At 44.6% G+C, this 19,230-nt stretch overlaps 1 protein-coding gene across 11 annotated transcripts; it reads right to left on the reverse strand.

Annotated features, from left to right (window-relative positions):
- Positions 1–4,169: 4,169 nt before the first annotated feature.
- LOC308359892 (melanoma-associated antigen D2) lies at positions 4,170–15,764 on the reverse strand. Of its 11 annotated transcripts, none has more exons than XM_080831187.1 (13): positions 15,698–15,764; positions 10,776–10,849; positions 9,909–10,400; positions 8,993–9,301; positions 8,811–8,874; positions 8,473–8,552; positions 7,821–7,915; positions 7,034–7,113; positions 6,898–6,940; positions 6,513–6,575; positions 5,300–5,414; positions 4,495–4,913; positions 4,170–4,305 (listed from the first exon to the last, which is right to left on the reverse strand). In XM_080831187.1, the coding sequence occupies exons 2-12, from the start codon at positions 10,818–10,820 to the stop codon at positions 4,503–4,505; spliced, it is 1,797 nt and encodes a 598-aa protein (XP_080687313.1). In that variant the 5' UTR covers positions 10,821–10,849; positions 15,698–15,764; the 3' UTR covers positions 4,170–4,305; positions 4,495–4,502. The 11 variants fall into 11 exon arrangements, with proteins under 11 accessions (XP_080687313.1, XP_080687307.1, XP_080687310.1 ...); XM_080831181.1 differs by lacking the exon at positions 15,698–15,764 and adding an exon at positions 12,337–12,448 and having other exon boundaries at positions 4,818–4,913; XM_080831184.1 differs by lacking the exon at positions 15,698–15,764 and adding an exon at positions 12,337–12,448.
- Between the last annotated feature and the right edge of the window lie 3,466 nt (positions 15,765–19,230).

The following is a 19,230-nucleotide window of genomic DNA, read 5'->3' on the forward strand; positions in this document are numbered from 1 at the left end:
TGGTCAGATGGTCCAAGACTGGGAAGCAACAAGACTAGAGAACTGATAGCAATAACAATAATGCAACAAAATACTTAGAGAGTACTGAAATTAGGTTAGTTTCAGTAACAAAGACTATAACCATCCTCTTTATTTCCTTTTTTGCTCTCTCTCTCTGTGTAATTTATTTCCATCCTCTTCATCTTTGCCCCGTTGTAGAACACAGTGTGTGCATGGTGGCTCAACCTACAATTTAGTTCATAGCTTGTAGCATATCTAGAAAGTGTTGCAAGGTAACTAGAATAGGAAAGGATATCATCCAAGATTACTGGACTTGGAGCTGGAGATAGTGGGTGGTAAGATTTGTGGTAATCTCCTTTTGGAGAAGGGGTGAGTGTTTATACATGATTTAGTAGCATTATGTTGAATAAAGGCATTTTTGAGAGTGTAAGTTTGGGGAAAATTTTGCTATCCATTTTGTTCTCACAAATGCTTGATCTCTAGTAGATGTTTCTTGTTTTTTCTCTCTCAATCTCTCTCTCTCTCTCTCTCTCTCCCTCCTAACCTTCCTTTCCCGGGTACCCAGAATTCATTCTACCTTGTTTTATTCATTCCAAAGGAAATATTACTCTAGGGCTTGCATTTTCAATGTGGGGGTGGAGGTGGAGGGGTGGCGAGTAATCACCCCCAAAGAGGTGAAAATTGGCTCTTGGGGAGGCAACAATAATCAACTATTGTAATAGTTTGTGACCCTCTAAGGCTCAAGCCTACTGGATAAAAATCTTATTCCTCAGTTTTAAATTTCTCTTACTGGATTTTCTTGGCTATCACATGAGCAGCAATGCTGAAGTCATGGAAGATACACAAAACGTATGCAAGGTTAGCGTTACAAAATCTCAGAATAGATGACTGTGACTGGAGGACTTTCAATCCATTGTTCCTCTGTAGTCATACAGTGAGAAGTGGCCTGTGAGTGCCTGTTGGCTGCCATTGACTGCCTTTGATCCTCAGTGCCCTTATGTTATTTGGGCTTTGAGAATTAAATTAAAATAGTTTCTATTTAATTCTACAAAAGTTATTCAAACCATCATTAATTACGTCAGGTACTGAAAAGAGAAACTGTTAATACCTGAGTGAATATTGAGCAGCTACTTATTTTCTCGTACCAAGCAATACTTACAAATTAAGTTCACTAAAATTAGTTATAAATTAAATTTCCAATTGTTTTAGTTTTGCTAGAAAAATAAGTTGTGAATAACTTTTTAAAAAAATGTATTACACTGCTATCATATCTGTTGTTAAAATGGCTGAAAAAATAAAAATAAAAATAAAAATAAAAATGGCTAATATTCAGGGGTACCTGGCTGGCTCGGTTGGTAGAACTTGTGACTCTTGATCTCAAGGTCATGAGTTCAAACTTCACACTGGGTGTGGAGCCTACTTAAAATAAATGGCTAATTGTTAATTTGATATGTTACCATGTAAATTACATTATAATGTAAATAAATTGCATTTAAAGTTTTCAGCAAATACAGATGCCTAGGTGGCTCATTCTGTTAAGAGTCTGCCTTAGGCTCAGGTCATGATCCCAGGGTCCTGGGATTGAATACTACATCAGGCTCTCTGCTCAGTGGGGAGCCTCCTTTTCCCTCTCCCTCTGCCTGCTGCTCCCCCTGCTTGTGCATGCTCTCTCTGGTTATCTCTGACAAATAAATAAAGAAAATCTTTTAAAAAATATTTTAAAAGATTTAAAACAACAAGAATTGTTCAGCAAATAATTATAAAGTTTAATGTTAATAGCTTTTATGATTTTTAAACTTTTAACTTATACATTTTAGTCGCCACTAATCCTGTATTTAATAAAAAATATTTTATGTATAAAGCACAAGTGTAAAATTATTAAATGTATATACAATATATCTGTGGTATCGAAATTTAATGAATTGCTATTCATGCAATAGCAATTAGGACAAAAATGTCAAAAAACCCTTCTTAAGGAGTGATAATGAAAAACAGGTAGAGAAACTGCTCTAGGAGGTCTTCCATCTCCTAGCCAAGGGGAAGACATACAATATAATCCAGACTTATTTGGAATTTAATATGTACTGAAACAAAGAATGAAAATTGTGGGAATTCATTCATTGCAGTAATGGCCTCCAAGCTGACAACTGGCAAAAATATGAACTGGAGTCTATCTCCATTTCCTCTTCCCTGCTCTGGCCACTCCCCACTTGCCTGGAACCAGACTTCATCTCTTCCCCCCTGCCCTACATGCCTTCAGTCCTTACATTTGGGAAGGAATAAGCCAACCTCTTGTCCTCTCAAATTCTAGGCCTTGCATTAAGGGAGAAGAGATGGAGAGCCCTCCAAGCACCAGTGATCTGCAGAGGGAAGTGGAAAGGGTGGAGTTCTCCCATGACTATGATACACTCTCATCTCTATTAAGCACTATTAATTATTAGAATTATAATCCCCAAGTTCCTTGCCAGCTCCCATCACTGCCCCATTCCATTTTCAGATGGACATTACCTGAAAATCTGAGGGGGGCCCTGGACACAGTATCCATCCACTAGAGTCCTTCCTAAACCTAAGCTGTCCCTGACTTTGTCTACCTCTTTCAGGTACTACCCAGCCCCCGAGGAAACCAGGGTCTATGAACTCAACAGAAGAACCTCTGCTTCCTGTGAAGAACACCTCAAGAGCAAAAGCAAGTCTGGATTCATGGCCATAGGCAAGGAGCTGCCTTGCTCTAAATGGAAGTGGTGGGTTTTTGTTTTGTTTTGTTTTGTTTTGTTTTGTTTTTTTAGATCTTTTATTGCTTAGTCTATAGGAGGTAAGAGGCAGCTATTACTAGGTCCACCATAAGATTCTGTCCCAGCGATTAGGGGTCTGGTATTGGAGGATTAGATGCTGGGGGCTTCCTGGAGAGAAAGGTCCAGGGAAACACTCCCCAAAATAGGGTGAAGGTCAATCTCTGATCACCTGCAGGCCCTATGTCTTAGTGGGCAGTATAGCTGAGAGGACACCTTCAACCACACAAGTATACTTTGGCATCTGGTTCCAAATGTTTCTCTCTACCCCAACTCCTACCACCATCCTTGGTGATTTCACTGTCCACATGGATAACCCAACCAACACCCTGGCACCCCAGGCTATTGACCCTTCATCTCCAGAAAATGCCATCTTCTCTCCCCTTTACACACCCAATCCTTGGACCTCACATCACTGAGTTCTCTCCACTGTCTGACCATATGACTAGTCCCCCAGATCATCTTTCCAGTTCTCTCAACATCCCTTCCCAGATCCCTAGAACACTGCCAGACATAGAGCAGGTACTTGGCATATTTACTTAACATTCTGCCCTGTTCAGACTTCAATGAGACTCCTGCCCATAAACTCCTACAGTCTCCCAATTCATCACACAATTTCCTCATCTGCATCCCCAAGCCTGCCTGGGTCCCATTATCCACCTCTTCCACTATTCTATCTACTATGCCAGATACTATGCACACAGTAATGAAGATACAGACCCACATACTCAGTGCCCCCAATCTAATTTCCTTATTTCAGAACCAAAATCTTGGGATAAATTAATTCATCTTCTTGATTCCAAGATCACTGAGTACCTTACTATGGGGGAAAGGTCTCAAAAATCAAGAGCTCCATCCTATATTGGAGCATCCCCTCTGCCTGACATCTTTCCACAGTCCCCTTTCCAAATACCTTCTGGATAGTCCCTTCTCCCAGGCCTTACCCTCCCACCTCCTCAGGGCTACCCGATTCAATCTTTGACATCTCCCTTTTTATTGGCTCCTGCCTGCTCAAGCCTTTCTGTCCTTTCCCAAGAAAATCATCATTTGTTCCTGTATCTCCCATTAGCTACCTCTCTCTTCTCCCATTCTCATCCAAATTTCTCAAAATGAGTCTGTATTTGATGTCCAGTCTCCTCTACCTCTGCTTTCTGCTTGACTTGCCCACCTCAGGGCTCTTCTTCAAAGTGTGTCCTCTGTGCTTAGAATCTTCATGACTCACCACCCTACTGCAATGCTGCCTACATTGCAGCCTAGAGATGCGGACCAAGCTATCCCAGAGAGATGCTAATCTTGCTCCCCTGAATCTAGTAAACACAGATTTATTTTTAAATGTGATACCAAAATATGACAGCCCACCAAAAAAAAAGAGCAATAAACTCAGAAATGGCAAATAGATTTAATGTAGAATATCAACTTCAATTGACTGATAGTGGCTGCCTAGAGGTGCTGTGTTGAGTAGGTTTCTGAGGATGCACCCTGGCTTGAAGAGAAGAACTGCTGGAATTAGGAATATCTGAAAACACAAATAAAAGAAATGCAAAAAGTCAACTGAGAGTCACCAAAAGGGAAAGAATAAAATGCCAAGAGTGGGGTTTTCCCACATGCTCCATATGGTCCTGCAACCTTGGCCTTCCTATAACCAGCCAGCTCCTTACCCCAACCCTATAAGCCCCAGCTGTCCCAACCCAGTCTAAGTAGATACCTGAAATCTCACTTATAGGAGAAACCACAGGCACCAGAGCTGCCACTTGTGCTGGCACCCGCTCCGCTGAGGCCCGCAAAAAGCCCAAACGTGAGAGTGGCGGTCAGGCTGGCACTGGCACTGAAGCCACCGCTGGCACTAGTACTGGCACTAGCCCCGGAGCTAGCACCACCACTCTCTTGGCCTTTGGCTTTAGCTTCAGCTCCTGCCTGGATCCGGGCTTTGGCCCAGGGTCCAATATCAGCTTCGTCCCAGTTGCAGGGCCCAGCAGCATTTTCAGAGCCAAGCCCAATGCCCATTCGAGCTCTGATCTCAGCTCTCGCCTTGGCTTCAGCTGCAGCCTCAGCAGCAGCCTTCATATCTGCTTCCATTGCCTCTCGGTACTGAGCTGCCCATTCTTTGGGATCCTTCTTTTGTACCTGAAACAGAAATAACCACCATCAGAGGGATCAGAATCCAAGAACTGAGCACCTAACTGTATGCCAGGCACCATGCTGCATGTTCTACACAATAATAATGATATAATAAATACTACTAATAGTTATGTACTTTATTCCATCCCTGTTCTGACACTTATTAGCTCTGGGACCTTGGACATGTTACCTAACAACCTCTCTGAGCCTGATTGTTCTAATGTGGGCTAGGGTAAGGACGTGTTAGTTGTACAATCAGCTAAACATTTGGCCCAGAAGCAGAGGCTTCAGAATGTTCACATGTGAGCTGCAAGTGGCTCTATGAACAGCCTGCCCTAGCCAGCAGCACCCTATGCTCTTGCTATGCCAAGCTTGGGCAGCTATCCAATTACCTTGCAGGCAAACTTGAGGACTTTCATCTTGCTGGTCTCATAGTAGGAGCGCAGGCCCCAGAAGAACTCATACTCAGGTGGATTGCTATTAGGGACTCTGGCATAGTCCAAGTACCTTGAAAAGAGAAGTTAAAAGCCTTTATGTCTAAGACAACCATAGCCCACCCATGTATGGACTGGATAGATTCTAAGTGGCAACCTCCCCCACTAAGTACTATAGCTTTTCTTCAAATATTGAGCCCTGTCCCGTTGGTCCTATCCAGAAGCCATTTGGAGGTGCGGGGTGGGACATGTGTAGGCTCTATGTTCATAAGAAGGCTACAAGTTTTGTGCCCCTTGTCACAATGAACCCAGATTCTTCTTGGGTGTGTTATAAACAGAAGAGCCATTTGTTTAGGCCCCCTGCTCTGAGCACACCCTACCACTGGGGAGTGTCCATGACCTGGTGAGCCCTGCGACAATCTACCATAGAAAATGACTGTAAAGGGAAGAAACAGTCCACCAAGAGTAGCATACTTTATGCATATTTCCAACTGCATGCATGTGAGTGTGTGGCATGTGCTAAGGATAAAGGGTATGGTGGGCCCTGGCCAGAAAGTCAGGAGGGCTCCATGACCAAATCGGCCCCTTACCAGCCAGGGCCATAATCAGACTTCCACTCTCTGAGACCCAGGTCCCTCAACTAAAAGTGGGGGTGGGATGGCAGTATCTATTCTGCGGGGTAGTTACAAAAATGAAATGAGATACACAAGTCAAGTCCCCAGCACAGTACCTGGCTACCTAAATCTGTCACTCTACAGCGTTTCTTTATGGAGATTAATTTCTATAAAGCCCTGGTTGGCACAGTAAAAAAAAAAAAACCTAGGCATTGGGGTCAGGGTCTAAATATAACTCTCCCATTTGCTACCTATGTAGCAATTTACTTGAGCAAATTACTTCACTGCTCCGAACCTCAGTTTACTAATATGGATGACACTGGTGAGGACAATCCCTACCTTGAAAAACTCCCCCAAAAGCATATGTGAAAGTACATGTAGGTCAGGAAATGTGTCCTCTTGTTCCCTCTCACTATGTCAGGAATAAGCTACCTACCACCTGCGCGTGCGCATGCACATGCACACACACACACACACACACACACACCCCATAGGTTAATTACTCAGTTCTGAAGTAAGCAAAACACATGGAACACACCATCATGACACATACTTACTTCTGCTTCACAAACTCATCAGTAATAAGCTTCTTCACATCCCCAAAAAGTGAGTGATGTATCCTGACAGCAGAGAAAGAAAAATCCATCAATCCGTCAGTCAATCAATCAATCATATATGGTACTTCCCAGATGTATATAGAGACATTTTCAACATGGAAAAGAAGTTACTAGCACAAGAGGGAAACTCCACAGAAGCCCAAGAGATAGTGAGACAGGGGGAAAAGATTGGGACCATTTCCCCATCCAACTAGGTTGGAACCCTGGGCCCTTTACCAGCACCCCCACCCATTCCACCAGACCACCAGACTGATGCAATCCTGGAACCATCCTTTCTTTCCAAACGACAACACGGACAGCAAGCACTGAGAGAGCCCAATCATACCCAGGGCGCAGCCCCAGCTTGCGCAGCACCTCCCAGATGACAGCTGCAAGAGGAGGCAAGAGGAGACAGGGACAGAAAATGAGCATGTGGAATTCCAACTGTGGCCACCCATTCAGCTGCATGCCTACCCACTCACCCTCACTGGACCGATTTCCATTCATAAAGATGATGCTAAGAAGCACCATGAGGAGACCTAGCTTTGGTGAATCCTTAGTCCTAGGGAAATAACAGAGTAGAGAAAAGGTTTATGTCTAGCAGCCATCTGCAAAAAACACACCAGCCAGATCACTAGGCTATCCTCTCCCAGATTCCTGAGACATGACAGAATTCTGCCTAGTCTATGCTTCAAGCTCTATGTGACCCTGAGCAAAGCACTTGAACTCTTGAGTCTCCGTCTCCTATAGAGTAGAATGGGAAAATCCAATCCTCCACCCCAGGTTGCCAAGAGGTTGGAAGAAGAATGCCTGTCAACCTAGGACAACCCAGGGACCCAGCCAAAGTGAGTCCCTTCTTTCTCTCCTAGACCCCTCTACCCCAAAAGAATTCTAGACAAAGCCCCAGTGATACTGCTGTCCTTCAAGCATCATGATTCACCCACACCAGGAAGCCCTTCCTTGAGAAGCACTCTACCAAAGCCAGTAGAAAGAGACAAGCAATGACAGGTCTGTTTTCCTGGGAAGCTTCTGAAGAAACAGAAAATCTGACAGGAAGAATGCACTGCTCCAGGATTCTACACCCTTCAGCCAATCATAACAAAGCACCGTTACCATGTGCAGGACTCCAACTATGTGACAGAACTGGAATAGAGACTTTTTAAGTCCTGTCTTCCTACCTCTCCAAGGGGCCATGGGGAGAGATGACAGGAATGGGGTAGTGCCATAGACAAAAGCAGAGTCTCCCACCCCAGCTCTTTCCCAGCTTACGTTCCCAGTATGCCTGCATCAGTGGGCTCTAAGGTGCTGAGAAGAATGTACAAGTGGTCATTCTTATCGATTTCCTTCAACTGAATCCCAAATACCTAGGATGGGGAAAACAGCTTGTTAAGATCACAAATTCAGCTTCCTGAGCATCCCACAGCTCCCATGTACTTAGGTGTGTATGGGTGTGGATGCGGGTGTGGTTATGAGTGTGTGTTGTCTGAGGGGAGGGGTAAGTGAGATAATGTAGATAAACCTAAGTGGTTGGCACACAGCAAACAGGTAAGAAATCTACTATTGTTCTCAGCATCATCTCTGTGATCACTGGAAATCTTAAGGAGACAGAGAATGGGGAATGGAAGGAAGATGTGAGCATTTAAATACATTACAGGACATCTCCAGCAGCAGACAGAAGCAGGACTAAGCTGGGTGGCTTGGGTCCTAGCTGTGCTTTTAGGAGACTTGCTATGTTACCCTGGGCTAGTCTATGTCCCTCCTTATGCACTCTGGTTATGAGGAGGCCCCTTCCTGTCTATCCATTCACACAGTGATAGGGCTGAATTAGTGAGTCTCTGTGGTCCCACCCCAGAACAGACATGTACACTTGTTCAGTTCGATGCTTCCCCACTGCATCCATCCCCCATGGCTGCCCCTTCACCTTCTCCAAGGAATAGCCTGCTCGTTCAATGATTTCAGGGTACACATCAGTGTATTCTTTGATGATGTCCTTCAGCATGTCTGCAAGGGGAGAGTGTTGCAAGCACCTGAGCTGAAGTGAAGCCAGGTAGCCCCAAATCCAAGCTAAAGACCCTCTGCCAACCCTGCTGTGGGTGGCACAAACAGGTTCTGAAGTAATGAACAGAGATGCTAGCACTACCAAATTAGAACTCTGGGAGTACAAAGGTAGGAGCATAAGGGCAAGGAATGTCCTCAGCACATGGGAAAGAGGGCAGTGGAGGGCACAGCTTAGGGGATGGAGGGTTAGCAGAACTCTACCTGAGCGTTTGATGGGAATCTTCGTCTGGTCTTTAACCAAGAGGTACTTCACCAAATCATTTGCCTGGGAAAGGGAAAAAAAAGTAGAAAGATCAAAATATGTTTGCAGAACATTTGAGAAGAAGACAGAAAAGACAGGCAAGGAAGTAAATCAGGCAGAATGGAGAGAATAGGGTTCTTACCCTCCCCTGCAAAAGGGCCACATCTCGAGGTGTTGGTGCTTCAGGCTCTTGGGATGACTGAAGCTTGGCAGCTCGACGGCGAGCCTTGCCCCTACGGGCCTTAGGTGACCTCAGGGATAGCAAAGCTCTCCGGGCCCAAGCAGCCAACCGAGTCCTTGATGCCCTGCGGGCCCAAAAGGCTATGGGGCCCCTTGAAGCCCTGCGGGCCATTGAGGCCATTAGGGCCTTTGAGACCCTTCGGCCAGCTGTGGTTCCAGAAGCCTGACTCTGATCACTGTTTCCGTCATCTTCGCCATTGAGATGTTTCACCTGTATCAACAGAAAGCAAGTTCTATATTGTCAGAAGAAGTAGCTGGTCCTTTTCCCTCATCTTATCTCTTCTAGAAGGCCCCTTAATCCCACCCCTAGAGTAACACCTTGACTAGACACTGGCCACGTTGAGTCTTGGCTTTGTTTTTCAATGACTCACATGCAGGAATTTCATCTCTCCACCAGGCCCGGAGCAACCTAAGGGTGGGGCCCGAGGATTCTCCTCTTCCTATGTCTACCACTGGCTCTGCTTGTACCACCCTGGAAAAGTCACCCCACTTCTCTGGGACTCAGCTTCCTTCTCTATAAAACTGGATTATTTTCAGGATTTAATGAAATAACCTGTATGAATGCGTCTAGCTCAAGGTCTAACACATGGTAGCTACTATGGAAATATAAACCGCTTTACTTTCACATTGCAGCCACGTGTACTATCTCAATCCTCTATGAGTCTGTGAACTCTGCAGAGAGAAAGTACATCACATTCCTCTTGTTGTTCCCCCCCCACCAGCCTTACCGAGCACAGGGAACTTTCTAAACGTTTGCAGAACAAATGAACCAACTGAAAGAAACAGAAAGAAAAGACTGGTGATTACAGAGGTCTTACCTTTCTGGCTTTCTTGGCCTTGACCTTGGGCCGAGTATCCGGATTCTCCTGAGCCTGAGCAGCTGCACCCTCAGGCTTAGGTTCATCTGCCAAAGCCTGAGAGGCAGGAGCCTCAGTATCCAGGGCCTTTGTAACCACCTTCGTATCAGCCACACAGCTGACCTTTTTGGTCTCAGTGGCAGGCATTGTCACAGGCTGAGGGTCAGCACTCTGCACCTTGGTGTCAGCTGCTGGACTCTTCTTTTCAACTGCCAGAACCTGGTTATCAGTCAGTTTAGTGGTAGGTGAGGCCTGAGTGGCAGCTGCCTTCTGAGCCTCTGGGGCCTTTGAGACCTCTGTGGCCTTTGAGACTCCTGCAGCATTTGACACCTTCATGGCTTCTGAGACCTCTGGTGCCTTTGAAGTCTTCAGTGTCTCTGAGACCTCCAAGTTCTGGGTCACTGTCAATAGGGTCTGTATCTTCAAGCCACTGTCCTTCTCTGAAGCTTCAGTCTGCATGAGAAAGCAGGAAAGCTCACAGACCTCCCCACCCCTAACTAGGCAAATGGCTCCCAAATTCCAGGGCCTCACTCCTCTGACCTATACTAACTCCTCCTTGCAGTGTGCTCTGCCCACTTAACCCCAACAAGGCCTCTCCTTCCTCTGAGCAGGTAGCGATGGCAGAAGGGCAGGCCTGCCCTCCCTCCCTCCTTCTTTTCTCCATCCTTCATTCCTTCCTACTTTCCTCCCTCCCTCTACTGGGGGGGGGCACCCAGGCAGTTAAGTGGGTAAAGAAGGACAAGGATGGGAGGGGTGGTGCCAAGGGAACTAAGGCAGCAACAGGGGCTGAAGAAAAGTAGCAAGGGAGCGGACAGAAAGAAGCCTTACCTGGAAGCGGGTTGGACCCGTAGCTCTCTCGCTTGTGTCAGACATATCTCAAATTGGCCTGGCAAGAGCTGAGCCTGAGGAGAGAAGGCCTGTGTCAAAGTTTGGGGGGGGGGGCTCCTGATCGTCCTCTCCTGTTCTGCCTGGAAGCTGATCCTCACTTTCCCCAGGGCCCCAATCCCAAACCCCTCCCCCAGCCCCAATGACTCCGTTCTCAGATTCAGTAATCCAAAGCGTCTAGATCCCAATTCTCCGCAGCCGCACCCTCCCCTTCTCCAGGAAGATGTGCCAGCGCGGCAGCTCTAAGGACCCCGCCCCTTTTCCTAGTGCAACCCCCCCTCCCAGCCGCAGGCCAACAATGCGCATGCGCATTCGCTGCAGGGCCCACCTCACCCCCGCCCGCTCTCCCAGCACAAGCTTTCTTTTGATGTCCACCGTGCACATGCGCATTCGGCAGCTGCCCCGTCTCGGCTATGCCGTCTTTTCTCTACACGCCCATTCTTAGCCATCCACAGTGCGCATGCGCAGGGGTCCGGACTCAGTCCACCACCCCTCCCAGCACACGCCCTGCTCCAGGTCTGCAGTACCATTCCGTCCCGCCCCCTCCCCTACTTGGCTCCCTCTAAAATCTTCGCAGTGTCTGGTGGTCTTGGCCCCTCCCCTCCTCACACCCACCCCAAATCCACACTACAGCCCGGTCCCGCCCTTTTCCACAACACGCCCCCTCCAGCCAGGGGCAAAGCGCATCTTGGTTCCGCCCCTTCTTTAATACACCCCCTCCTCAAATCAGAATGGAGCCAGCGATTCCATCTTGGGCTCAGCCAAACCGGGTTCAGCCCCCTCCCTTCCCATCCGGATGGATCCGGTATGATCCGGTCCCTACAGCAGGTTTTCTCCAGATCCCAAAGGGTGGGGCCGATCCCTACTGGGCTGTGATCCAGAGCCGGGCCCCGCAGCTCACCTCCTTCTCCTTAATTTTCAGAGTGCGTCCACTCTCCAAGCCCCTCCAAAACTCCTAGACTGCCCTCCCCGCTCCAGACCGGAAGTGGTCCCGCCCCTTTCCGCCTCCCTAGGGGGCCTCGGTCGCAGCCAGTCTGCCCTTCCCCCCTCTCTGCTCCTTATTCCTTATCGCCCTCCCTGTATTCCCTCTGCCTTGCTCCCTGCTCCCTGTTACCCCTCGCATTATCTATTTTACCTCACAGAATTCCTTATTCTCCTTCCTTACATCCTCCCGTGTTACCTGTGCACCCCTTTCCCTAGCACTCCTTAACCCTTCTCTGCATTCTCTATTTTCTTCTCTGGATTCCACTTTTCCTCAGTATTCCCCTCCCCCTCCCAGTCCGCCACCCACAAACTGGGTTCCTCTCCTCCCCCACTAGTCTCTGATTCCCAGTCCTTACCGCCTGCTACCCTCTGTAGTCCTCATTGCCTACATCCCGCTCCAGGTCATCTCTCCCTCAGCTGCAGTGGTGCAGTAAGTATTGCCCACCTGCCTGGCTATAGGTTCGAGGGGACTGAAATCACTGTCTGGCTGCCAGGAAACCCAAATCTCAACGCCCCTCACCTTGTCCTCGAGCAAGTCCGGGATGAGTCTGCCCTCTCTCAATCCCTCTCGAAGTCTCAGCCTCCTGGACTAGAGCTGCAGCCAGCCCAGCCCAGCCCCTTTCCGCAGCCCCCTGCCACCCCCCTCCTTCCTTGGGGGTGGGGCAATGGGGCCCAGCTCAGGGCTGTCTGACGCCAAAGCCCATGTTTATGCCACTGTACCAGGCTCAGTCTGCAGACCTTCCAACTAAAATCACCCTCTCAAAGCGATTCATTCATTGAATGTATTTATTTTTATATCTTTTTTTTCTTATTACAAACGTAATGTGTTGTGAAAATTCAAATAATGCAGAAATATGTAACATACCAATGAAAGGCCACCGTTATCTTATTTCCCAGAAATAACCACTACTAACATTTTGGTATACATCCCTCCAGATTTTTTCGATTCATATACAAATTATTTGGGTTTTCTCCCCACAAATGGTATCCAACACCTACTGTTCTGTGATCTGCTTTTTCCCCATTATATATTCTAAACAGCTTTCCATAGTGCACATTTTTCTTAACAGCTGAATAATCTTTTCTTGTATAGATGGCCCATAATTTAACCAGTCCAGGATACACGGATATGGACACTTAGATTGTTTCTCTTTCTCTGCTTCATGCTTAAAGATGCTTTCCAGACTCCTATATTACAATCCCTATTTTTTCAAGCACTTTTATGACTTCCATATCTACATTTAAATATTTGATTATTCCAAAATCTGTTTTGTAAAAGTGTTCAGCTTAATTATTTTCCAAAATCACAGGTTCTTATCCCTATACCATGTGCGAATCTTTTTCCCAGTGATGTGAAATGACACCTTTGTCACCTAATAAATCTGCATAAGTAATTGGGTCTATTCAAAAGAACAAAATAAGATGATACAAAGTTATCATTAGTTATTGAGTAATATGAATGCAGACCTGGACAACCCAAGACCATCAACTAAAAAGTTATTAGAAACCATAATAAAATTCAGCACAGTGGTCAGTTATAGAAATTCAATGCCTTTCTTACACTCAAAAGTAATTCAAATCGTCATACATCTTCTGTTTTATGAGGTCACCTTTTCCTTTACTAAGCTAACATTTTATGGATAATTCATACACACACACACATTTCCCACACATTTAAGATAGGCCTCTGTTCTCTTGACTCCTCTCTCCCTCCACAAGTTCTTATAAGTTTGCCACTTTCTTGCCTCCTAGGTTCCCTTCCCCATCCACAGGGCTTTATTTCTTGCTAGACACAGTTCCTCCTTGTCTTCCAGCTCTAGTACCCAAATTCTCATTGCTTCTAAATCATAGCAAGCCTTGAATGCCAAGATAAGGACTTTGGCCTTTATCTTGAGAGCACTGAGAGGTTTTTTGAAGGGTTTTAGGTTTTTTTTTTTTTTAAGATTTTATTTATTTATTTGAGGGAGAATGAGTGAGAGAGAGCATGAGAGAGGAGAAGGTCAGAGGGAGAAGCAGACTCCCCAAGGAGCTGGGAGCCCATTGCAGGACTCGATCCTGGAAGTCCAGGATCATGACCTGAGCCGAAGGCAGTCGCTCAACCAACTGAGCCACCCAAGCGCCCCGGTTTTAAGTTTTGATACAATGCAGATTTGTGTTTTAGAGACAACACCCTAGCTGCCTAATCCATAAGGAGTATAGATTAGATGTCTACCTGGAAAGAGGATGAGTAGTCATCTAGGTAAGCAATGATTGTGGTTTGGCCTAGAGTGGTAGGAATGGAGTTAGTGACAAATAATTGAATTCAGAATATATTAAAGAAGTAAAAAAGCAGAAAGACAATGAATAATTGGGTGTGGGAAAGGGGTGAGAAGGAGGGACGTATCAAAGGGAACTCTTAGGGATCTGATTTGAGAGACCAAATGTGTCAATGGTAACCCATTTCACTGAGATATGGAATACTAACAGAGGGGAACTAGGCATTGATATTGAGATACCTGTGGGACACCCAAGAAGAAATATTCCACAGGCAGTTGAATATACATGTCTGAAGTTTAGGAAAGAGGTCTGGACTGAAGTTACAGATCTAGAAGTCATCAATATATAAATGGTTCTTTAAGCTAGCACTTTTAGCACCTGAGAAGACTGTGCAGCCCTAGAAGAGATGGGGCCTAGGGAAGAGCCCTGGAGACCAGCAGTGACTATAGCATAGGTGGGGGAAACGGAGCCCAGGAGAGAGAAGGTAGGTAGTGACCAAAGAGATAGGGAGAAAAGCAGGAGAAAGTAGTGTCACAAAACCAAGGGAAAAGATTATTTCAAAAGGAGGAAGGGGTCAATATTGTTGAATGCTATCAAGAGGTCACGAAAAGTCCTGAAAAAATGTCTAGGGATTATAACAATCAGGTGGTAGTCCGTCTCTGGTGACCTTGGAGGGGATAATTTCAGTACAGACATTTGTGGCATTCTTATCTTCTTCCTTAGTTATAAAACATCTTGAGTTTTAGCTGGACACAGCCTCCTTGAATAAAGGCCATGAAGACTGGGGTTAAATCCTAAGGATAGTGGAGCAGTAAACTAAAATGAACCTGGGTCTCTTAACAATTTCACAGTGCCACCATACTGGCTTTGGACTGCCTACCCTCTAGATTTCTTTTGGGTGAGATAAATACATGTACGTCTTATTTAAGCCATTTTTACTTGGAAGTCTATGCCATGCAGTAGCTTCATGATTACATTGAGCTGAGATGAGGTATACAAGACAATGAGTATAAACTACTCTTTCAAGAAATACCTGAGCCTGATTTGAAGGTTCTCCCAAAATCTAGCCCTAACTAGTTTTTCAGCCTTTTTCTTGTTGTTTTTCTGAACACTACCTATATTCCAACCAAACAAAACACTTACTGTTACCAGATAAGCCCTGTCTTCTCTTGCTTAAGAGCCTTTGTACAATTTCTTCCCCATAGAACACCCTCTGTTACATATCCTCTGTTACAACTTCCACCATTTTAAATTTCAGAGCATTTTAAGTCCTAGTTGTGGCCTTTGGGATCCTGGAGTAACTTTAAAGGAATACACAGTTGAAAGCCTAGGAGATACTGGATTCAAGCAAGGAACTCAAGCAAAATCTCAGTTCAAGTCCATTGGAAAGGTATTCCCAAAGATTTTTGAAGCCAAACTTCCCCAGTCCACTCTCAATACCACCATCTTTCTAACCTAATACCATAGCCACCCTTATCTTATGACCTGGAGAATCAGAGGACAGGAAGAAACCTTATCAGAAGAGAAAAGACAAATTCATTCACAATCTTCACCCTTTGATCAGAGGGATTTCTTTCAACCTTCTCCTTGTGAACACTTGGGATATTTTGATCTTTGGTACCTACCCATAAAACTGAAGATCCAAGGTCACTGAGTCCCAGACAAGTTTCCAGCATGCATACATCAGCAGGCAAATACCTGAGATCATATGGGTCCTACATATCAACTAGGGACAAAGATGAAAAGGTGAGTTATTACCAGGCAGCTCTGTTCAGGAGATAAGGAAAGGTAGGCTAAAGATGGCTTAGTGCAGAACATCAGAGGATGAAACTGCCTAATCCAGGAACATCTAAGATTTCACATCACTGAGGCTTAAATTGGAAACCCAGAATATCCTTAACCACCAACCCTCTCCTAACATATTTTCCTTTTCCCCAAACTATGCAAAATAAGTACCTCTGAATTTTGCAAAATTTTGGAAAATTTAGAGATAAGTCTAGAAGTGGGTGGCAAAGGTTTCTTTCCAAGGATACCTATCATGTCTTTAGTCATCTAAATCTGCACAGTCTAGCAATCAGCTTAAAACTGGACATCAGACTTTCCTGTTCTTCACACTTTTTTTCAGTCATTTCCATCACTAGGAAAGACCTACTAACTATTCCTTCTCCTGGTCCCTACTCCTCATTGCTGTTGGGCCCTTTCTGTCCTTCAGCCTCTGGAGGGGGCAACTCTTCTATTTCCAATTTTCAGATTCCTATATACCCTATCATGAGCTGCTTGTGGAATCTCTCTTTTTCTTCCTTTTATGTGCAGGACAATTTATTTTGTAATACTCTACGCCCAGAAAGCCATCTATCCACAATCACAATGACCTCATTTTGTTAAACCAAGGACAGATTTCCCATAGATGAGGAAACTGGCTACCCACTTTTGGACTAACTCTTTTTCCCCTGCTCTTTGCACATTGAGTCCTTTCTCAGCACAAGTCTGTGAAGCGGGTTCAGGCCATTCAATAGCCACTGAGCACCAACTATATATTAAGCCTCTCTATAGAGGTAGTCCTTGCTCTTGAGGGACTTTCAGTTCTACTGTATGAGCATTAGCCTCATTTTACAGAGGAAAATTTGGTGGTAAGGGAAATAACTTGCCCACGGCAAAGCAAGTAACAACTGGTGAATGGCAGAGGGAGGACTTGAATCCAAGTCAGTACAATGCCAAATACCAGAGCCTTCACCAATGTGCTGTACTACCTCCAGTGTTTTAGGTCTGAGAATATCCTTTCCAACCCTCATCATAAACATATGTGTGGTGCGTTACAGTATGCTTGTCTTCCATGGAGGTGAATCTTACTGGATCTTCATGTACCCACTTTGAAACAATCATAAAGTATCATAGGATTATATAATTATTTTGTTGTTATGAGATCAACATAAAGTTTTTAGAATTTTATTTTTATTAAAGTAATGCATAGGGGTGCCTGGGTGGCTCAGTCCTTAAGCGTCTGCCTTTGGCACAGGTCATGATCCCAGTGTCTTGGGATTGAGCGCAGCATCAGGTTCCCTGCTCAGGGGGAAGCCTGCTTCTCCCTCTCCCACTCCCGCTGCTTGTGTTCCCTGTCTCGCTCTCTCTCTCTGTTAAATAAATAAATAAAATCTAAAAAAGAAAATAAAGTAATGCATGAACAAGGCAACAAATCAAACAGAACAGAAGAGCATATGATCAAAACCAATAGTCTCTTGCCTCAACCCTCCCCATCTCCATCTCACTCCCTCCAAGCAAACTTAAACAATAACAAGAAAAAAAAACACCTTTTTTGTTGTTGTTTTTCTGTTGGTAGATCCCTTTACAACTGTAGATAATATGTATATAGCTGTTTCTTGGTTTATAAAATTTAGACAATATCCTATTGTCTCCCCATTATGACAATGAGGATTTTGTTTATGTACACTTTTCTGTCCACTCCCCTGCATTTTTAAACATTGATATTCCTTTTTTGTTCTTGCTTAATTTTATAACTTGAAAAAATATAGCCTCCATTCCTTATTCCATCCATTTTTGACAGATAATTTCAACTGCCCACATTTTAGTACAAGGATATTAGGGTCACTACCCTCCCCCTGCCCATTCAATGACTCACTTGTCAGTTTCATCTTTCCTTTACATTGTTCAGGTTATTAACATTTACATTCTGTTCTGCAGCCACAACCAGGTCTTTTATGTTTTGTCCCCAAGTTGGCTCTAAAACCTGAAAATCAATAAATAACATTTGCGTTATCATGACTATGTAAATATTTTTCAAAACCCAGCTGGGTACTGAGCCAAGAATAGACTTCCTTCTTTACAAGTCCAAAGACACAATCTTTGGGCCTCTCAAAGAAGAATGTTTCTACTATCAGGGTAGAAGAGAGTCTCCCTTATATTCTGTCAGTGGCTTATAATCATGTTATACTTTATTTTGCTTTATATATGGACCATGATTTTCTCAGTTATACACTACACTACACACACACACACACAGAGTTTCTAATAGCCTTTCCTTTTTCCTTGAGTCATTTGCCTGTATCATATTCATTCATTCAACAAATATTTTTTGAATGTCTACTATGTGCCATACACTGTTGTAGATGCTGAGGTTACACAGTGGTGAAGATAGACATTCTTGCTCTCATGGAGCAAATATTCTAGTGAGAGCAAGAGAGAAAAATAATCAGATAAAGAAATAAAGTATACAACAAGTTAAAATGTGGTAAGTGCTATGGGGGGGGGAATAAATCATGGTAAAAAGAAATGTGGAATGCCAGGGAGGGTGGGAGATTATTGTAGTTTTAAATAGGTTGGTCAGAGAAAGACTCACTGAAAAGGTCAAATATGAGCAAAGACTTGCATAACATGAGAGAGCTAACCAAGTGGACACCTGCAGAAAGAACATTTCAAATGAAAGAACAGTCAGTGTAAAGGCCCTGCAACAGGACAGTGTCTACCATTTTTTCCTCCTGCCTGACATTTTTAGAGAGCATAAAGGTCAAAGTTGCTAGAGTGGTGGAGGAAGGCAGAGAGGGAAGTAATATGAGGTCAGATAGATAACAGGGCTTAATCTTATCAGGTCCTGTAAGCCACAGTGGGATCCACAGAAGAGTTTTGAGCAGAGGTAGGAGAGGACCTGACTTTGGGTTTATGAGGATTCCTCAGACTATTCGGAATACATACTGGTGGTGGAGAGAGGGGTGAAAGGGAAAATTACGAAGGGGGAAGCAGGAAGACCGGTGGAGAGGCTACAGTAATCCCTTGGGTGGGAGTAACCACTTCCTGGGTTCACTGTTCTGGGCATCTGTTCTGGAAGTCCTTCAGTTTTGGAAAATTAACTTCTAATATGTTTTTAACTATTCTTCTTTCATTTTTTCTGTCCTATTTAGAACTCCTATTACTCAGATGTTGAAACTGCTGATCTCTAGCTCTTAAAATTTCTCTCATACCTTGCGTTTCTTTGTTTTTTGTTTTTGTTTTTTTGTCCCCTACATTCTGGGAACTTCCCTCAATTTTATTTCACAGTCCTGTTGACTTTTTTTTTATTTCAACAACTGATTTTCCGTTTCTAAGGAGTCTTTCTTTTCTCTGATTGTTCCTGTTTTGTGGTATCTAGCTCTTGTTTTATTCATGC

The sequence above is a fragment of the Martes martes genome, assembly GCF_963455335.1.
Source record: "Martes martes genome assembly, chromosome: X".
Taxonomy (NCBI): domain Eukaryota; kingdom Metazoa; phylum Chordata; class Mammalia; order Carnivora; family Mustelidae; genus Martes; species Martes martes.